At 41.5% G+C, this 20242-nt stretch overlaps 1 protein-coding gene across 2 annotated transcripts in view; it reads right to left on the minus strand.

The window, feature by feature from the left end:
* il16 (interleukin 16) overlaps positions 1-20242 on the minus strand; it is an 82484-nt gene that overhangs the window by 52586 nt on the left and 9656 nt on the right. For both annotated transcript variants that reach the window (XM_035999851.1, XM_031300978.2), the window contains exons 2-5: positions 14005-14260; positions 12434-12701; positions 9274-9413; positions 7539-7656 (exon numbers count right to left, since the gene is read on the minus strand). In XM_035999851.1, coding sequence (XP_035855744.1) covers positions 7539-7656; positions 9274-9413; positions 12434-12701; positions 14005-14260 — 782 coding nt within the window. The remainder of the gene's footprint in view (positions 1-7538; positions 7657-9273; positions 9414-12433; positions 12702-14004; positions 14261-20242) is intronic.

Raw genomic sequence — 20242 nt, forward strand, 5'->3', positions numbered from 1 at the left:
CCATCTAGGGTAGCTATATATTTAGATAATGAAGTTCGGTGGTGCTTGGGTCCCAGCACAATAACTTCCGTTTTGTTTGAGTTCAACATCAGAAAATTGTGGGTCATCCAGGATTTTATATCTTTAATGCACGCTTGAAGTTTAGCTAACTGACCGCTTTCGTCTGGCTTGATTGACAGATATAATTGGGTGTCGTCTGCGTAACAGTGAAAGTTAATTGAGTGTTTCCTAATAATATTGCCTAGAGGAAGCATATATAAAGAGAATAGAATTGGTCCAAGCACTGAGCCTTGAGGAACGCCATGGCTAACTTTAGCGTATTTGGATGGTTTATCGTTAATATTAACAAATTGGGATCGCTCAGAAAAATAGGACTTAAACCAGCTTAGTGCGATTCCTTTAATGCCAACTAAATGTTCCAGTCTCTGTAAGAGGATGGTATGGTCAATAGTGTCGAATGCAGCACTAAGATCTAATAAGACAAGTACGGAGACAAGTCCTTTGTCAGCAGCAGTTAGAAGGTAGTTAGTGATTTTCACCAGTGCCGTCTCTGTGCTATGATGCATTCTAAATCCTGACTGAAAGTCTTCAAATAGACTATTTCTATGCAGAAAGTCACACAATTGATTAGCGACTACCTTCTCAAGGATTTTGGAGAGAAACGGGAGGTTAGATATAGGTCTATAGTTGGCTAAGACCTCAGGGTCGAGGGTGGGTTTTTTCAGAATAGGTTTTATCACAGCTACTTTAAAAGACTGCGGTACGTGACCCGTTAATAAGGACATATTGATCGTATCTAGTAATGTGGTGTTGACCACGGGTAGTGCTTCTTTAAGTAGCTTCGTTGGAATGGGGTCTAAGAGACAGGTAGTTGGCTTAGCTGAAGAGACCCTTAACATTAATTGTTGGAGGTCTAAAGGATAAAAGCCGTCTAAATAAGTATCAGGTCTTATCGTTCTCTCTAGCCCTCCTGCGCCCAATGGTGAGTCGTTGGAAGCTGTGGGCAGAAGGTGATGAATTTTTTCTCTAATTGTTATAATTTTATCATTAAAAAAGGTCATGAAGTCATCACTGCTCAGAGCTATAGGAATAGATGGCTCAATAGAGCTGTGACTATCTGTCAGCCTGGCTACAGTGCTGAAAAGAAACCTTGGGTTGTTCTTATTTTCTTCTATTAGTATTGAGTAGTAGTCTGATCTGGCATTTCTGAGGGCCCTCCTATAATTTTTTAGACTATCTTGCCAATCCACACGAGATTCTTCCAGTTTGGTGGAACGCCATTTACTTTCAAGTTTTCGTGAGATTTGTTTTAATTTGCGAGTTTGGGAGTTATACCAAGGTGCTAGTTTCCTTTCCTTCATCATCTTCTTTTTGAGAGGAGCAACCGAGTCTAAAGTAGTCCGTAGGCAGGCCGTAGCAGCGTCTACAAAGTTATCAAGTTGGGAGGGACTAGAGTTAACATAACAGTCCTCTGTTATATTAAGGCATGACATTGAGTTAAGTGCTGTTGGAATAGCTTCCTTAAATTTAGCTATAGCACTGTCAGATAAGCATCTAGTGTAGAAACTTTTATTTAATTTCGTATAGTCTGGTAGTAGGAATTCGAAAGTTATTAAAAAATGGTCTGATAATAAAGGATTCTGCGGAAATACTATTAAATCGTCAATTTTGATGCCATATTCTAGCACAAGGTCGAGGGTGTGGTTAAAACAGTGCGTGGCCTTATGCACCCTCTGACTGAAACCAATAGAATCTAGCAGTGAATTGAAAGCAGTACTAAGGCTATTGCTCTCAATGTCCACATGGATATTAAAATCACCTACAATAAGTACTTTGTCTGATTGAAGGACTACGCATGATAAAAACTCTGAGAATTCAGATAAAAACTCAGAATATGGACCTGGTGCTCGGTAAACAACAACGAATATAATTGGCTGTACTGTTTTCCATGTTGGGTGTTGAAGATTAAGAACAAGGCTTTCAAACGAGTTATAATTTAGTTTAGGTTTAGGATTAATTAACAGGCTCGAGTCAAATATGGCTGCAACTCCCCCTCCTCGGCCTGAGCCTCGTGGAATTTGGGTATTATTATGACTGGGAGGAGTGGCTTCGTTTAAACTAACATATTCGTCATGGCCCAGCCAGGTTTCGGTGAGGCAGAATAAATCAATGTGGTTATCTGATATCAATTCGTTTACCAATAATGCTTTCGATGACAGAGATCTAATATTTAATAGTCCACATTTGATTTTCCTATTCTGTTCTGTCGTTGCAGTGGTTGTTTTAATTCCAATTAGGTTGTTTAGTATAGCACCTCTTTTGTTAGCGTTTGGTTTAAACGGTCTCAGTCGGGGGACAGACACGGTGGTTATGGGATTATGAATGGGTGATTGCTCTGAAGGGAGCACAGAGGGGCGTATAGCGCTGTATCTCTGATTATTGACTTTGGGAGAGTGTGTCTGGTCAGTGTGCTTGTGGGAGTGTTTACGGGATGTAAACAGTCAATCAGAGGTCTGGGTATGCAGGGCGTGGTGCAAATTTCCACGTAGCATCTGGCTTCCGCGTGTATTGGGATGAATCCCATCCCTGCTGAACAGGGAGCCACGTTCCCAAAACAGATTGAAGTTGTCAATAAAACCTATCCTGTGAATACTGCATGTGAGCTGGAGCCAGGTGTTAAGGGAGAGTAGTCTGCTAAAGAGGCCTGATCCGCGACCTAGAGATGGAAGTGGGCCCGAAATAAAAACCGACTTCCCAGTGCTTTTTAAAGCCTCAATGAGAGTGGTAAAGTCTCGCCTTGTGCGCTCACACTCCTGAATCCGAGTGGACATGTCGTTATGTCCACAATGGACCACGATGCGTTTGATAGAGGTCGGAAATGAGGGTATCAGGTCCATAACTTTAGCCAGGATGTCTGCAACTTTGGCTCCGGGAAAACAGTGTGTGACAGCATTATGAAACCGTAGGTCTCTAGTGATGGAGTCCCCAATAATTACTGTGGTTAGGGGGAAGAGCGGACGAGGAGTGGGGGGGTGTGGGTAGCCGGTGACGGGAGCAAAACAGTCAGTGTCGGTTTCAGATGGGCAGGGAAAAGAAGAGGAAGAATGCTTACCGTTCGGTTGTGGAGATTGTTTTTGAGGAACGTTGTCATTTGGCCGATCCAGGCAGTGTAGGCCACCGGACCGTCTGACTACCGCATCCCTCAGAAGCTTTCGCCGCGCGGTAGCAATCGTCTTCCGTGACGACGGCTGGTCAGTCTGCTTTGAAGCGGGGCGAGCCCGGTGAGCCGCACTGGCCACCACCGGCTCCGACTCCGACAAAGCATTGAAGCGGTTGGAGAGGCTGAGGGCAGGAGGCGATGGAGCCCTACCCGAGGCTCTCTTTCGGCCGCAAACCACCTCAGTCCAGGGTGGCTTGATAACCGGTGTCGAGCAGGACGATGGGCGTGGGCAGGCAGCTGGGTCCCATGGCGCGGTATCCTGGAAGGCCGCCGAGAGAGATGAGATCCGGAGCGACTGATTATGAGCCACGTCCAAGCAGGCGGTTAACAAAGCATCTTTGGTTTTTAAGTCCTCGGAAAGCCGACGAACATCTTCCCTGAGGTCTGCAATTTCTTTGTTTGTATTATTGAACAACGAGGAAATCCTGAGGGGGAGTGGGGACTCGCCAGGTGTAGAGGTTGCCATGAAGCTAGCGTTAGTTTAGCCGGTAGACCTAGTCTTGATAAATTAGCGTGAGGCTAATACTTACTTACACGTAAAAATGTATCTTTGGTTTTAAAAACACTTTATTAGTATAATAAAAACTAGGCGATAGAGCCGACTGTTAGGTAGGAGGTTGAAGGCAGCTGCCGGCTGCCTCGTCCCCGCCGACTGCTGTCGCTTGTGGATGACGTTCGCTTGTGGATGACGTGCAGCAGCTCGTCTCTCATTCAGAGTTTCTATGTTGAGCTCTATAGTTTGAATTTATATTATATATTATAGGTAGTAGAGTACAGTATAGTGTACAGTATGGTATACATACTTACTTGGCCTGGTATAACTAGTAGCTTACTGTACGGTAGCAAACTTTGTCTAGATGTTGCTTTATAACTGACAATTTTAAGTCAATTCTAATTCTCTAATCCTCTGTAGAATTTTAAATTAGTATTTGGAACCACGTGTCAGGGGGCATTTTATTGCTGAAGGGAGCCATTATGAGAGGAAAAAAATCTAACAGAGACAGTATTGAAAACAATCAGCTGAGCCCAGTCGTCACATATTAGACATTCTTTCCTCCTGCTCCTTTTCTCCATTTCTCCTTCATTCTGCTGTTCAGGTTTCCACAGCCTCTAAAAAGTGACTCAAATAGACTTGGCAGCCAGACAAGGCGTTATGCTACCCAGTAGGAAAGCTCCCACAGCGACAAAAATACTAAAACCTGGAAGAAATAAAACTTATATACTGCCTCTATGGCTGCTCAGGAGCAATGAAACACACCATGTTGACTTTGGTTCTAACACCTCTGCTCCAAAATGACACATCCATACATGAGTATACACTGCTCATTCTTGTGTATGCAGGTCCTTGTGTAACGGTAATACACTCACTATATATAATTTAAGTTATTACTTAACTAAATTTGTTTTCTCACATTTTTAAGATTTTACAGAGGACCCTGACTTTCTATGACTAGCTGGTGAGATTCCCAAACTATGCTCTTCCTGCTTTGTCATTATGTCACAATGTATCAAATTCCTTGACTGTGCCTGTCTGGAATAGACCTTGTCTAGACTCTGTGTTTTCCAGAAATTCCACCATCACCGTGAAGCCTTCAAATCATATAAATGTTACTGAATTATTATTCTTCTCACATTACTCTTTTTGTTGACCAAATTCTTTAAATTCCTTTGTGTGTGTTACCATTTCTGACTGAACTCTATAGAGCCTTGTGTCTGCAAGTGTGGGAAGATTGCAGAATGAGAAACATGCCATACCCACACAGAAATAGTTGGTTGTCAGTCACTTTCAACCCATCCACAGTGTGCAGATGCTCTGTGGATCATGTGGAGCATGTATCTGATCATTTAGAATTGTATTTTGATATGTGTATCTATATATTCAAATTCAATTTAAATTCCAATGAATGAGTACTCAGGATCAAGGTTATAATCGTTAACGAAAACGTACGAAATAACGAAAACTAGGTGGGAAAAAACATTGTCGTTAACTGAAATAAAAATAAAAACGAGGCATTACAAAAAAAACGATAACTAACTAAAACTTTGCAAAACTAACTAAAATAAAATAAATTGATCGAGTAAATGTCCTTAGTTTTCGTCTTTGTCAATGTCTTTCATAGAGCAAATAACGTTACATCTTTCAGAGTTGCCATTTCAGACCATAGACCTGTTTTATACAGTCGATGCCATAGCCATATAGGGCCCTATTTTAACGATCTGAAACGCAAGTATCAAACGCCAAACGCAAGTAGCTTTGTGGGCGGATCTCAGGCGCTGTTGCTATTATACTGGCGGGATAAATGACTCTTGCGCCCGACGCAAATCTAAAATGGGTTGGTCTGAAGTAGCTACATTACTCATAGGTGTGGTTTGGGCGTAATGTGCAATAAACCAATCAGAGCGTTATCTCACATTCCCTTTAAAAGCAGGCGCGCATGTTCCATGGCGGATTGCTATTACAATGGCAGATTTGCTAGGCGCATGCTCTTAATACATCCAGGGGCGCACGCCAGGAGCAGCTTACAGCCGAGGAGACCGATGTTTGCTATTGATTTTTCTTTTTGTCAAAATGTAAATAAAGAAATGTCACAAAAAATACTTTCCAATGTTTTGGGCTCACTCTCACTGAATCACGAGGTTATGAATGCATGGTGATATTTTTGCAATGTAGTCTAACATTAGACTGAGATTACCTCACTAAAGACGATGCAGCTCTTCTGTCTCTCCTCTCCCGTGCTGCTGCTGGGGCATTTTGGTTAAGTGACATCAGCACATGCAGTTCAATATCACATCTCCTTAAGTCCTCTAATATTTCCTCATTTATGTCATCAACACATCCATGATTCATGGAAATGTTGTGTAAAACAAGGTCATATTTTTCCTTGTATTTACGTATGGTTTGCAAAAATGGGAACTGCTGGGTCTGTGAGATGAGAGAAGCAAAGTGTATGCGCGGTGTGCACACTCTACATTATGGCCAAGCATGCGCCCTTAAAATAGCATCTGAATAACACGCCACTGACCTTAGACTAGGTTTGTCCTGGTCTGTGGTGGAACTGTTTTCTGAAACTGCAAAATAGCACTAGGGAACGTTTGCGCCGGAACACGCCTCCTCTTTTTGCTGAACCACCCCCTGGAGCGCAAGTTCATTCCCTAACGTACCAACATGAGTCTGTTGAGGGAAAAGTCCGCTGTGCGTCGGGTGCAAAATAGGAATGATACATGCGTCGGTGTACAAAGTAAATTGCGCTGGATGCAAGATAGGGCCCATAGTTTCCGACTGGGAACCCAGAAATTCCGACATCCCATGTCAAATTGAACACAACATAGTCCATGCCCCTCGCCTGGCCTAATGGCGGGACCGAGGAGGCTAACCTAGCTTACCTTAACAAGGTAACGGAGAATGCAAAGCCCCCTTTCCCTGAAACAAAAGCTAACACCGGTACAGGGCATGGATGTATGGGTACAGGGCCAGGCAGCATGACGGAGACAACCTTATGACAGAGAACACTACAGGCATGCTTTCACCGGTGACCCGATAGCTGCTGGTTAGTAAATACGCAGGAACACCAAAAGCGGGAGGAAACGTGGGTTAATTTGTGTATTGATACTGGGATGTCTACACAACTGTGTGAGTCGATTGACTTCAAAAAGTTCGCCACTTTACTCAAAAGTTAAAGAGTAGTCTCGCATTGCCAGACCTTCCTCCACAGCGCTGCAGAGGAAGGTCTGGCTAGTCCACACAGCATTCCGGGATGGGAGAAAAACGTGATTTGGTTTATTGGCATTTCTTTAAACCAATCACAATTGACTTTGGTGGCGCTAAGCGCCGGACGGAGCCACGGTGCTGCTTCAAAATAGCCTCGGGAAGGAACTTGTTTTGGTGGAATGTGTACATTCAAAGGTTGTTTTAGTCATGCAACAAAAGACTCAGATTTGACAGATAGTTAGCTAGCTGTCTGGATTTAAATCCAGACAGCTAGCTAGACTATCTGTCAAATAACTATCTAATAATAAACTAATACAACTATCTGTCAAGATCTAAGGAGCAGAACCATAGTCTTCATAAATCCACCGGAGTTTAGAATAGAAGGTGATGGACAGCTGGCCAAAATGAGGGAGCGGCAGAATTTCCGGGGGCATCTGAACAATCCTGGAAGTGGAACGTCCTGGATATAGACTATGTAAAGAGTAACATATTACACTTCCTGAGTAACTTCCTGTAAACACTGGGTTACAGTAGGATTTTCATAAAAAAAATATGAAAAGAGGAACACATGTCACACTAGAGTCCATTTAATGTGTTGGCAGCTCTTACCTCACTGTAGGCCTTAATGTGAATGCTCCTCATCCCCTCCCCTGCAATCCAAGTGCTGCCATTTACAAACTGTCCGTTGAAGGGTGCCAGCTTGTCTGGGCTCAGGAAGCTGCAGCTTCTGAAGAGAAACACAGAGACAGCTGAAAATCAAGTCTTCAAGCACAAAACTTAATGCATGACATCATATTATTACTTAGGCTGATATGGGATTTAGAAGTCCTTCTTCATGCCATAGCTATCTAAAAGTGAAATATACAGTATTTTGTATTTCACATTTAATGTTGGAGGAACACGAAAGGTCCTTTCACTGAGATATTAAATTAAAGGTACCCTGTGAAGTTTTTCACCACTAGTAATGCTATGGAGCAAAGCTTTTACAAGTGGGTGTGTTTACAACCCTTTTGTTTTTCCACCAATCAACAGTTGGTGGCGGTAATGTGCAAAGAAACACAGCAATGTCCTGCAAGAATGCAAGCTAGTAAAGATACATTTAAACAATGCGCAAAATGAAATTGACGAAAAAATCGGCTTTAAAAGAGCTTTATGAGAAAGGAAATGCACTCAAACAATTGTTAGACCTCACTAATACACACTAATATGTTTTTTGATGGAAAACCCTAAAAGTAGGCAGTTTCTAAAATACATTCTGCATTGAGTACTTTTACTTTTAATACTTTAGGTACACTTTCCTGATGATACTTACATACTTTTACTTAAGTAGCATTTTCAATGCAGGACTTTAACTTATAACAAGAGTTTTTTTTACAGTGTGGTATTAGTACTCTTAACCCTTAGTTAAGTAAGGGATCTGAATACTTGACCCACTATGACCCATTTCCACCTGGTGTTAACACTGTAATCTGCATCTGGATATGTAATCTGGATAATGAAATCTGACCACCGGCCTTTGCTTTACACCAGATAATTAGCCCTATTTTCCACCGGGTGCGTCTGCGCTGCGTTCCAGGTGAGTCTGCGCTGTGTTCTTGATGCGGGCAATCACAGCCATTCAAGTCAATGCTTGATAATCCCCCCCCCCCCTAGCTTAATAAACACGTGATTGTTCTGTAAAGTACAAAGTAGAGGCAATATAATATGCGAGTCAGGCAGGCAAGACGCTCCGCTTCTGAGACGCTCCCGGTGTGGTACGGCACATGGGGGAGGACGGAACAAAACCGGAATGCAGCACAGATGTGCCCAGTGGAAAATGGGAGTAATACAGGTTCTTGTTATCTCCATTCTGCCCACATTGTGAACAGATCAACAACTCCTCCAAACCATACTCCTTTAAACCATACAACTATATCAGTCGTTTATTCCTACCCTCTAATATGACCCATAGGAGCGTTTCATAAATTAGTGTCCCTAGAGGTGGCAGATCATACAACCCACAGTAGCGGTTTCTGTCCTCATATCTAAACATAACGGTCGCAGTTTGGTTAGGTCTAATCCTTTTAAACCTAAACCTTTTAGATGAGGTCTGGCCATTCGGATTGCAGACCGTACTATGTGCATTTTCAGCTGGAATACCAGGTGAAAATTGGGTCAAACATGTCAAACACCAGCATTTCTTCATCTATATAGTATGAGTCAATGCTTTCTGTCTTAGTGATGCTTTTCTTCTGCTGCCACACTTTCTCATTTAGCCTGATAAGTGCAGCTTCACCATTTTTTTTTCAACACATTCCTGAGAAATAAAGCGCTTAGAGTTGTGATGTGTACTGTGTCTTATTACCTGTTTAGGTTCCCTCCATTCCTCCCTGACTCCACATTAGTGCCTTTGTCCTCTGTCTGGACGCTGTTATCAGCCATTTGTGGTCCATACAGCTCCTCAGCGGGCCCTGTGGCTACACACATCCTCCAGATACTACTCTCCTACAGCGAGATATACACACACACACACACGCACGGGAGGTAGAAAGCAAGCTTTATGAGCATATCAACCATCTGGCTGAGTGAGGTGACAGTCAAACATTACTGCTGTGTTCTTTTTCTTTAATAGTGAATGAAATGAGCCATAGTCTTTGGAGTTTCAGTTTAGGAGGCAAAGCCATGTATAAAGTAGTGTTCAGAGCTTTTACTTGAGTTAAAGTAACAATATACATACTGCTATATAACAATTCTACATTTATGTGTGCCATGTAAACATCATATCCCGAATATGGTCAAAAACGGAATGGCTCATAACCGCAATATTCATGTCCATGTTAACACACATGATTCAAACAACATGCTAGCTTCATCCGTTTGTTTATCTACAGATCGAGTCATAAAAATGAACATTCTGATTAATAGTGGATAGGTTGTTGGTGAAATAACGTATAATTAATGAGAAAATTAGTACTGTGAACAGAGCAGAGAGCAGAACAGAGCTTTTGTATCATTAGATGCGTTGTATGTCTCACAGAAAAACAATTACGCACAGTGTGTACAGGATTATGGCTGCCGGTGCCACTGTACTGCTGGGTAGCTTAAAGGCAGGATTGGTAATGTTGAAAAGCTAACAAGATTTAAAAGAAGCATCTCCTCGGGACTCGGTCTAACCTCTCCCCCTGCCCTCAGGGCTCTGCCCACATACTCTCAGAGCAGAGCGGGGAAAGGACCGTGATTTCACTCATCAAAACAACGTTACTAAGTAACCACGGCGGGGGCTGGCAGAGTTTTCTTCTTCAATCTAAGGTAGACTTGCACTAACTCTGGCAGTGATGATGCGCTTTGAGCTCAGGCTCTCACGTGGGAGGGGTAAAGTATGCACAGCGGGCCAAGGAGGCATTTCATTGGCTCTTTCCAAGCGGACCGTGAGGCAGTGATTGGTGGGCGTTTTTACAGGATTACAGCAGTTTCAAATGATGGATCTTTTTCACTTCTTTTTCAGAGCCCAGAAGTTATTTATTGCTGTCGGGGTTTAAAGACAATTTCAAACAAAATATAAAAAACTGTATATTGGAAATAGTTACCAACCCTGCCTTGAGTACTGCAGTAAAAGTAGTTTATCCTACCACTGCATGTATATTATAAAATGCCTGGGCACAGTATGTGATGGGATTATTAAATGATATAATACAGACCGAATGGTTGTGTTCTTTTAATGGCTACTTAGGTATTTCCCCCTACGTCAATTTCCTTAAATATGGAGCAATTACCCAGGTGAACATGTTATCATGTGAAACAAAGAAATTCAATAACTGATGAGACAAAACAAGGCTCTATTCATTGATAAACTTCTGTTGGACTGTAAAAGATTTAGTATCAACATAAAAGCCAAATGACATGGCTACTGTTTGACATGGTTTCTGTCTGCTAGGTGATTAAGAATGAGTGATGTTCAATGTGGCATGAATTATCCCCAGAGGGAAACACGGCTCCATTAAATGACTGAGTTCAGCGTGGGTCAGGGTTGTTCAGCAGCTGTAAAGTCTTCACTATGACTGGCATGCATTCTCTGTTGATAGTTACCAGCGGTGGAAGAAGTATTCAGATCATTAACTTAGGTAAAAGTACTAATACCACACACTGTAAAAATACTCTGTTTTACTGTTACAAGTAAGCATTGAAAATGTTACTTAAGTAAAAGTATGTAAGTATCATCAGGAAAATGTACTCAAAGTATTAAAAGTAAAAGTACTCAATGCAGAAACATCCTCCCATTTTAGAAACTGGAAAGGATCCAAACAGTTGTGTGTTTAATTGTCTAATCATTTCAGCTGGACTTGTAGGCCGTTATATTGTTTGCCAGTTTCATTTATAATAAAACATCAGATTTTATAAACTACATGTGTTTTATGTGCATACATCTTAATGTGTAAAGTAACTAGTAACTAAAGCTGTCAGATGAATGTAGTGGAGTAAAACGTACAATAGTTCTCTCTGAAATGTAGCAGAGTAGAAGTAGAAAGTGGCATGAAAAGGAAAGACTAGAGTAAAGTACAAGTACCTCAACATTTGTACTTAAGTACAGTACTGGAGATAATGTACATTCCACCACTGAAGGTTAATATTCCCATAGGGATATAGAGTAGCTTTTCTCAGTAACTTTTAACTTAGCATTTAATTCTAACAATTTAATTCTTGTTATATGTTGCACCTTTATTTATGATGATAATAATAATAATTATGTTTATTATTTTTTGTTGTTACAAGCGAACCACAACACAATGTCTGGAACCCACAGCTTTTGTAAGAAAAATAATTAAATGAAATCAGAGGCTGCTTAATATGAACACAAATGTCTCATGAATTTAATTAAGTTAATTACTATCTAGAGACTGACTAACCAAATGTATATAACACAATGTTTTACAAATATCAACATCAATAATCAGTCTGGGGGGCAATTGATCAGAATACAGCATAGAAAATCTGCTTAGAAATATCGGAAATATTGGATAGGATAGAACAACACACTGTAATTCTGCTAAATAAAACATGACATTTACTATTAGTTTTATCTGTTTTCATTTTAAACAACTTGTATATCTGAATACAATACATGTTTTCTATAGGCTCAGTCTGTCACAATTCCCAGGGGCCAGTTGTTCAAAAAGTTTAATCTGGATAAGAATGACCCATATCTTGAAATCCCATGTTTTGCTATCCAGGATCAGGTAATCCATGTTACTTGTGTGCCAGTTTTTCAAAGAAAATTGGATTGGATCACCTTTATCCAGAAAACAACTTTTCAAGATTACGAAATCCAGATTACCAGGGTTCTAAAGTAGCCTACATATCACAATGTCAGCTATTAGCTATGTAAAGAACAACAGGTAGAATAGCCAGCATGGGTCCACCTTAAATTATTTTAATTTGAAGAGACATTGTTAATAATCATGACAGTTAGAATAAAACAACCCACCCTGTGCCCCCCTTCTAGCCCCTTCCCTGCCCTGCAGGCGTACCTTGATGCTGAAGGACCTCCGTATGCTCCGTTTGTTCTCCCTGAGTGTGTTGGGATGATCCGCCTCAGCGCCTCCTCTTCTCTCCAAGGCTGAGTGCTGGGTTGTCCTCCAGTGTCCGTGCTCTGTATCTTTGTACCGGGTTTGATCCCCAGCGGGCCCGTCTGTCCTGCAGCCAGGGCCCCAGGTCCTGCACCCATCTGACACTTCCCCAGCATGCCTCGTTTCTGGACAGTCATCATTAGTCTTAGAGTGACACAGGATCAGGGACCTGGAGAAGAAGTCAGTTTCAGACATTAAAAGACATAAATAGCAAGACTGTAAAACTGGAGAATAGCAGCCATAAATTGAAGCAAGTACATGCGTTCTGATACCGATACCAATATCAGAAAAGTCTCCAATACCGCCTAGAATACTGGTATCGGTATCGACGAGTATGCAAGTCTATGCAACGATCCAATACCATATAATTTAGCCGTTATGACTGACTGTCAAACTAGATAATGAGAGAAAGTTCTATGGCATTCATTCTCTGTATGTATTTGTCTATGTTTCACAAAGGGTTTAGTTTCGCTTTGCCAGACCTTCCTCCACAGCGCTGCGGAAGAGGGTCTGGCTAGTCCACACAGCATTCTAGGACGGGAGAAAAACATGCTCTGGTTTATTGGCATTGCTTTATACCAATCACAATCGTCTTGAGCGGTGCTAAGCACCAGACGGAGCAACGGTGCCTCTGCAAAATAGCCTCGGGAAGGAACTTGTTTTGGTGGAACATGTGTACACTCAAAAGTTGTTTTAGTCGTGCAACAGAAAACTCAGATTGGACAGATAGTCTAGCTAGCTGTCTAGATTTACCCTGCAGAGATCTGAGGAGCAGTTAACCATAGTCCTCATTAATCCACCGGAGTTTAGAACACCCAACACAAAGAAAGCGGAAGGTAACGGACATCCGGCCAAAAAGAGCGACATCCAGCGGAATTTCCGGCGACACCGGAGCAATCTCGGAAGTGGAACGTCAATATAGACTACAAAGGGTTTAACCTGAGCCAGGCCAAACAACAACGGGTTAGTATACACCTGTTATAAAATAATATACAGTATATATTTTTCTTTTTCTTTTCTAAAAGCACTGGTATCAGATCTGTACTCAATATTGGCTGACACGCAAGTTCAGGTATCAGAATCGGCATCGGTAAGAAAAAAATTGGATCAGAACATCTCTAATCAGAACTGAAAACTGAAATAAAAAAGTACTCAAACTATTATCTCTGGTCATCATAAGGCAAAACTAAATGAAATTACCTTACAATAACTAGCCATCACTCGCATAGCTATCACCACAGCACATGAGCCTGGCCAAGCCCACACACACACACACACACACACACACACACACACACACACACACAACACACAAACTTCCCTTCGGGGATAATAAAAATCTGTCTCTTTACATGGTGAAGATTGCAAAAGGTTACATGGTATTTCTGCCAATACAAAGGTGAGTAACCTAAGTGAAGTGTCTGGAGCTTCCTGTGCAGCCCTAGTTGTAAGCCTTTGAGTGGTGCAGGTACCTGGAGAGCATGGCCAGCTTCTTGGAGCGGTGGCTGTGGCTGCTGGTTGGGTTGTTGTTGTTGTTGCTGGTTTTCCCCTGCTCCCTGCGTCTCCTTTCCATCCTCCGAGCAGCCGCTGTGCTGGCTTTCCTCCTCTGGTGGGAGTATCTCTGAGGCATGGCTGTCAGCGTGTGTGTGTGTGTGTGTGTGTGCACCGGGAGCTCGGGAACCATCACACTCCTCCCAGCCGGCCCGAAGCCTAATGGAGAGGGACGCTCTGGAAGGCAATTAGAAAACTCAGTTAGCACAGTCTGACTGCATCCGTGTGTGTAAGTGTTCTGAGAAACTGCTTCTGCAAATGTGGAGGCCAGTGGAGATAAAAGCGCTTTTCTTTTGCCCAATTTGAAAAAAAAAAAGGCAAACTTTTTCTCAGTCCTCATGACTGCAGACCGCTGACACGAACACACACACGCACACACACACACAAACACAAAAACAGCATAGTCGATTAATCTGTCAATTATTTTCTGGATGAGTGGATTAGTTGTTTGGTCTCTAAAATGTCAGAAAATGGTGAAAAATGTGGATCAGAGTTTCCCAAAGCCCAAGATGACGTCCTCAAATGTCTTGTTTTGTCCACAACTCAAAGATATTCAGTTTACTGTCACAGAGGAGAGAAGAAACTAGAACATATTCACATTTAACAAGCTGCGATCAGATAAGTTTTACTTTTTTAGTAAAAATTGACTCAAACGGATTAATCGATTATCAAAGTAGTTGGCAATTAATTGAATAGTTGACAACTAATCGATTATTTGATTCATCTTTGCAGCTCTAGTGAAAACAGATAATGGTGTCCTGGTCCCATTAATGAGCGGGAGTGAATGATGGTCTGCACGCTTTACGCTCCGGAGAGCACTAGGATGACCCTGAAATGCATTATACATGCTAGTGCAGATGGTCTCTTACATTTGCCATGAACACTTAGTAAACAATGTGCACAGGCTCTTTAAGGAAACCCATAATGCCTTTGGTCTGACTGACCAAAGGCTGAGGCTCCAACCCTCTGACTGGCTCAGAGGGTTGGAGCAGTTCTCCAGCTGCATACTAAATAATCTTTGAGTCAACCGTAATCACACATGCACACAGGATCCTGAAAGATCCTTCACAATTCTCTTTCAAGAATATGAACTCCTTCCATCTGGCAGACGCTATAGAGCCAGTAGGTGCAAAAACAACCGCCTCAAGCTTTTAATTGTCCCTACATCGATAGCATTACAGAACCATGGATGTATTAAGAGAACAGAACAAACAACCAGTCCTTTTCTCATAACTATAATAATTTGTTGGCCTTAACCAATGTAACCTGTGTATGTTTACTCACTATGTGCAATTCCTATATCCACACTTTGCATCCTTTGTTTGGGAATATCCTGTATTACGCGTAACTAACTTTATTATGGGGCAGTGCAATATTTTAACATGTCAGGGCCTGTGCAATATGATCCTATTTATTTTTTGCTCGTCCGAGAGCACATTGTTGTCTTGTTATATATTGTTTTGTACTTAATGTCTGGTGTATGTGTGTGTATGCAGCTGTTGCCAGCGCTTCTCTTTGCCCAAGACAAATTTCCTTTGGGACAATAAAGTTTATCTTATCTTATGCTGCGTGTGGATGCATCCATTGCCCTAGACCAGGGGTCTTCAACTTTTTTAAGCCAAGGACCCCTAAACTGAAAGAGAGACAGAGCAGGGACCCCGCATATATTGTATAAAATTAAGTTTCATATTAAACTGGGCCTACGATACTGTATAGGGCGACCTAAAGCCTTTATACATACTTTTTAGTGCATAGAATACTAAGCTATTAAAATAATTTTTGTTGTGATTTATAAATCATGTTTTAATGTTAAAAATACATGTGGCACAGTAAACCCTTAGGATTTACTGTATCTGTGTATGGCTACCTTACTGACTACCTTACCTATAGGCCAGTCAGCCTATGATCAATGTTTCTTTTTCACAAATTGGCTAATTTATATTTGCTAATAATATGTTGGATTCAAGACATTTTAGTTGAAGATCTCTGATCTACAACATTCCCACTGTGTTAGTTGGGATTATTTCACATTGACTGAATACTAAGACTGGGTTAAAATAACCAGTTTTCCAAATAAAATCCATCTTTGTTTGAGTGATCTGATATAGATTAATAAAATTGTTCTTTTAATATGCTTTTTCACCATGGCTGTATGGCATCCCGTGACTGGCCGTGAGTTGTATTTTTACTGTTTGGCCACTATGTTCAATTTCATGGGGCTGCTTCTTGCTTGTACAATTTACAGCAGAAATTCTCTAATAATAAATTTAGTATCCCAGCAAAATTGGTATTGTAACTGAAATTTTCCTAACCTTATTGATATTGAATCTGAAATGTAATCAAATCAGGACCTTGTGAATCGGACTCGAATCAATTCAGAAAATCATTGGCAATACCCAGCCCAACTGAATACTAATGAGCTTAACCTTTGTGCCGCCATAGCTTTAGTTTTTTGGTGATTATGTGTAATAGGCCCCTCAAAAAAAGGGTGAACTATCAAAGGTTTACAAACAGTCTCCCACTGCTTCCAGTCTTTGTGCTAAGCTAAACAAGTCTAATCGTGGATCAGGCGACATGATATTTCTGTCTTCTGTTGACCGTCACTGTGTCACATTAGGCGATCATAGAGACAGAAACTCTTGCCATGACTTGGCAGAGAGACATGCCAGACTTCATGTTGGACCCTATCAATGTTGTCCTTCACAACTTGCACAAATGCGTAAGTGATCGGGAAGACGGTGCCCGAAACCGACTTCATGGTTTTGCCAGAGGCTCACACAACCAACAGCATCATCTTCAAGGCTGGACTATTGTAATTCCTTACTATTAGGTTGCTCAAACAAGGCCCTTAAAGGTCCTATGACAGGCTGCTTTTTGGATGCTTTTAGTGGTCCCCTAATACTGTATCTGAAGTCTCTTTCCCGAAATTCAGCCTTCGTGCAGAATTACAGCCACTAGAGCCAGTCCCACAATGAGCTTTACTTAGGATGTGCCATTTCTGTGTCTGTAGCTTTAAATGCTATTGAGGAGGGGGGGGGATGGGGGCAAGGTGGATGGTGGGGGTGTGGCCTTGACCAACTGCCACTTTGCTTGTTTGTAAGCCATGATGTCGCTCTCTTTCTCATGGGCGGGCCAAATTCTCTGGGCGGGCAAAGCAGAGAAAGGGGAGGTAACCTTGCCCCTTATGACCTCATAAGGGGAAGATTCCAGATCAGCCCATCTGAGCTTTCATTTTCTCAAAGGCAGAGCAGGATACCCAGGGCTCGGTTTACACCTATCGCCATTTCTAGCCATTGGGGGACCATAGTAGCCTGGCTCCGCCCTCCTACGTACTTATGCTCAATTTTCATTTCCCTTCAGTACTACGTCTGGGTTCACGGTATAGTCTCCATCAAAATTTTGGAGAAAGGGAGTGGCTGAGAACGATGATGTTGAGGCCGTGCGATAGAGTTGCGGCGGAGAAAGATGCGGGCAAAGCCATTCGGTCCGTTGTGGCAACGCCGTCGAATATCCAGAAGTTAAAGCCAGAGCAAGAACAATCTTTGCTGAGTTTTGTTAGTGGCCATGATATTGTGGCCCTCCTCCCCACAGGGTTCGGGAAAAGTTTAATTTTCCAGCTCGCTCCGTTAGTGGTGAAGGAGTTGGCTTAGGCTAACGCTAGCGATGCTAATGCTAAATATAAGCCTTGACGGTCTCCCCTCTTGTTGCACATGTGCATGACATACGTTACGACCCAACGTTAGCGATTGGTTATGGCAGATCCAGAGTGGCTCTGGGCAGATCCAATAGTTATAAACTTCAACAGAGTACCCGCCTTCAAGGAAGTTAACACTTGTCAATGGAGAGAGGCCAGACTCTCTGTACAAATGAAATGTACGAGAGTCTGGTAGGACCAGGCTAGGACCATAGGCAGGCTGGGAGAACTCATATTAATGTTAAAAAACCTCATAAAGTGAAATTTTCATGCCATGGGACCTTTATGACTCTCCAGCTGATCCAGAATGCCCCAGTGCGTGTACTGACAGAAACAAAGAAAAGAGATCATATTTCTCCTGTATTAGCTTCTCTGCATTGGCTTCCTGTAAAGTCCAGGATTTAATTTAAAATCCTTCTCCTCACTTTGAAAGCTCTTAATGGTCAGGCACCATCATATCTTAAAGAGCTCATGTTTTCTCACCTCGCAGTTTTCATTGGATTAGGGTGGCACCTAAATCATGGTTGCAGCTGCCGCTGTGGTCCTGCTACACCCCACTATGACCTGCAGTGCCCTGCTATGTCCTGCTATGCCCTGAACTGCTACAACTACTATTTCTAGTCGTAGTTCCATTATCTTTATTGTTACTTTAATTGCCACTGTTTATCACACCCCCAACTGGCAGTTGGGGGTGTGATAAAAGTTCCTCACCCATGTTGCACTAAATGCTTGCTCTTGGGGGAATTATTGGAATTGTTGGGTCTTTGTAAATAATAGAGTGTGTTCTAGACCTACTCTATCCGTAAAGTGTCTTAAGATAACTCTTGTTATGATTGATTCTATAAATAAAATTGAATTGAATTAAATTAAATTTTCTTTTGCTCCAGCATATTAACAGTTGTGCATAGAAAAGTGTTTTGTGCTCCTATTGTTGAATGTCAAGAAATATGTTGTAGAAATTATTAAACTAGGCAAGAAAAGCTAAACAAATCCTGACCTACTAGTCTTTTACTCTAGATGATGAAGATGATGAAGTTCCCATGTCTGTCAGGTCTGGCCGTTATCAGGCTTAAATTGTGTTGTCTGATCTCGACATTAGACCTACAGAAGCAAACTTAAGATTTTGACTTGGACAGCAGTCAGACTTAAGTCACAAAAATGAGGACTTGAGGCTTGACTTGGACTGCTGTGAGACTAGACTTACTCGGAAATATTCAAGTAAGTCACTGAAAACTGATTTACTTCTTCTAATCTTGGTCCGTCCTCAAGGCACCGCACTGCGACACCCACTATAAGAGCCACTGCTGTAGACAATGTGTTGCTTTGGTTTAATGAGTCAGTACTGGATGAAATAAATAATAATAAATAAATAAAATGAAAGACAAAATATTGTCTTGGGTCCCAGGTTTGGTTCGTATGACAAATTTGGCAGTACCAATTGGCTTAAGTCAGGTTTTTTTGTTGTTGCTGATACCGATGCTAAAAAACATACTTTTAAAACAGTGCCTAAACAGGACCTGAACCGATACTTTAAAAAAAAGAAGAGCACAAAACGACACTCGGTGACTCGCAGACGGCAGATTTATGAAACCCGTGAAACTGAGACCATTGTGTAAAATAAATCGAAATATTGCCTCTCATTGATGATTTGAAGAATTCACAAAGCCATTCTTACAATTAATATCCTACACAAACACCTGTTTGATCGATCTGTGGTGAAAAACAGACAAAATAAAACAAGATACTATCGTAAACTCAAATGAAGATATATTTGTGAAAAAAACTCAAATGTTCTGTAATTATATTGGCATGTTATGGAATTTATTCTCATGAATAATAGATAAACAGGACAAATAATGTTTACACTGATGCTGTTTTCGTCGTTTTAATATGGTCATCATATCAGTATCATAGTGTTTTATACAGTGTTTATTTTTATGGCTTTAGATCGTTTTATTTTTGTTTTAAATGTTTGTTTTTATTGTAGATCTAAAGCATGTTTTAACTATTGTGAAAGGTGCAATACTGTAGAACATTTGACTAATTATATGCTGCTTGCGCAGAACTATTTGTCATTTACAATGAAATAAATTCCGACACCTTTAGCTTTTTAGAAAAAGGCAGAAAAAGGGTAGAAAAAGGCATGCCACGCGTAATGACGCACAATGGCTGGCTTTGCACTGTTGGGAGATGTGGCAAATGGAGACCGACAGCAAGAAGACTTGCTGGCAAACGAGGACGAGTGGCCTCAGTGCCGGTTCTGACTGCCTCGAGCTGTCCTGTTGGATCTCTGTGCTGTTTTGGGCCCAGTGTTACAGAGGAGCGCTCAGAGAAACCACGCTGTGCTGGTGTCATGCCGACACATGGCTGTTAACACATTCACTCCTGATACTGATACTTTTAAAGTGTTTTAAATTGTTTTATCTCAATTTAAGAACTTAAATTTCTTTAAATATCCACTCTGA

Source organism: Sander lucioperca, chromosome 3, assembly GCF_008315115.2.
Source record: "Sander lucioperca isolate FBNREF2018 chromosome 3, SLUC_FBN_1.2, whole genome shotgun sequence".
Taxonomy (NCBI): Eukaryota; Metazoa; Chordata; class Actinopteri; order Perciformes; family Percidae; genus Sander; species Sander lucioperca.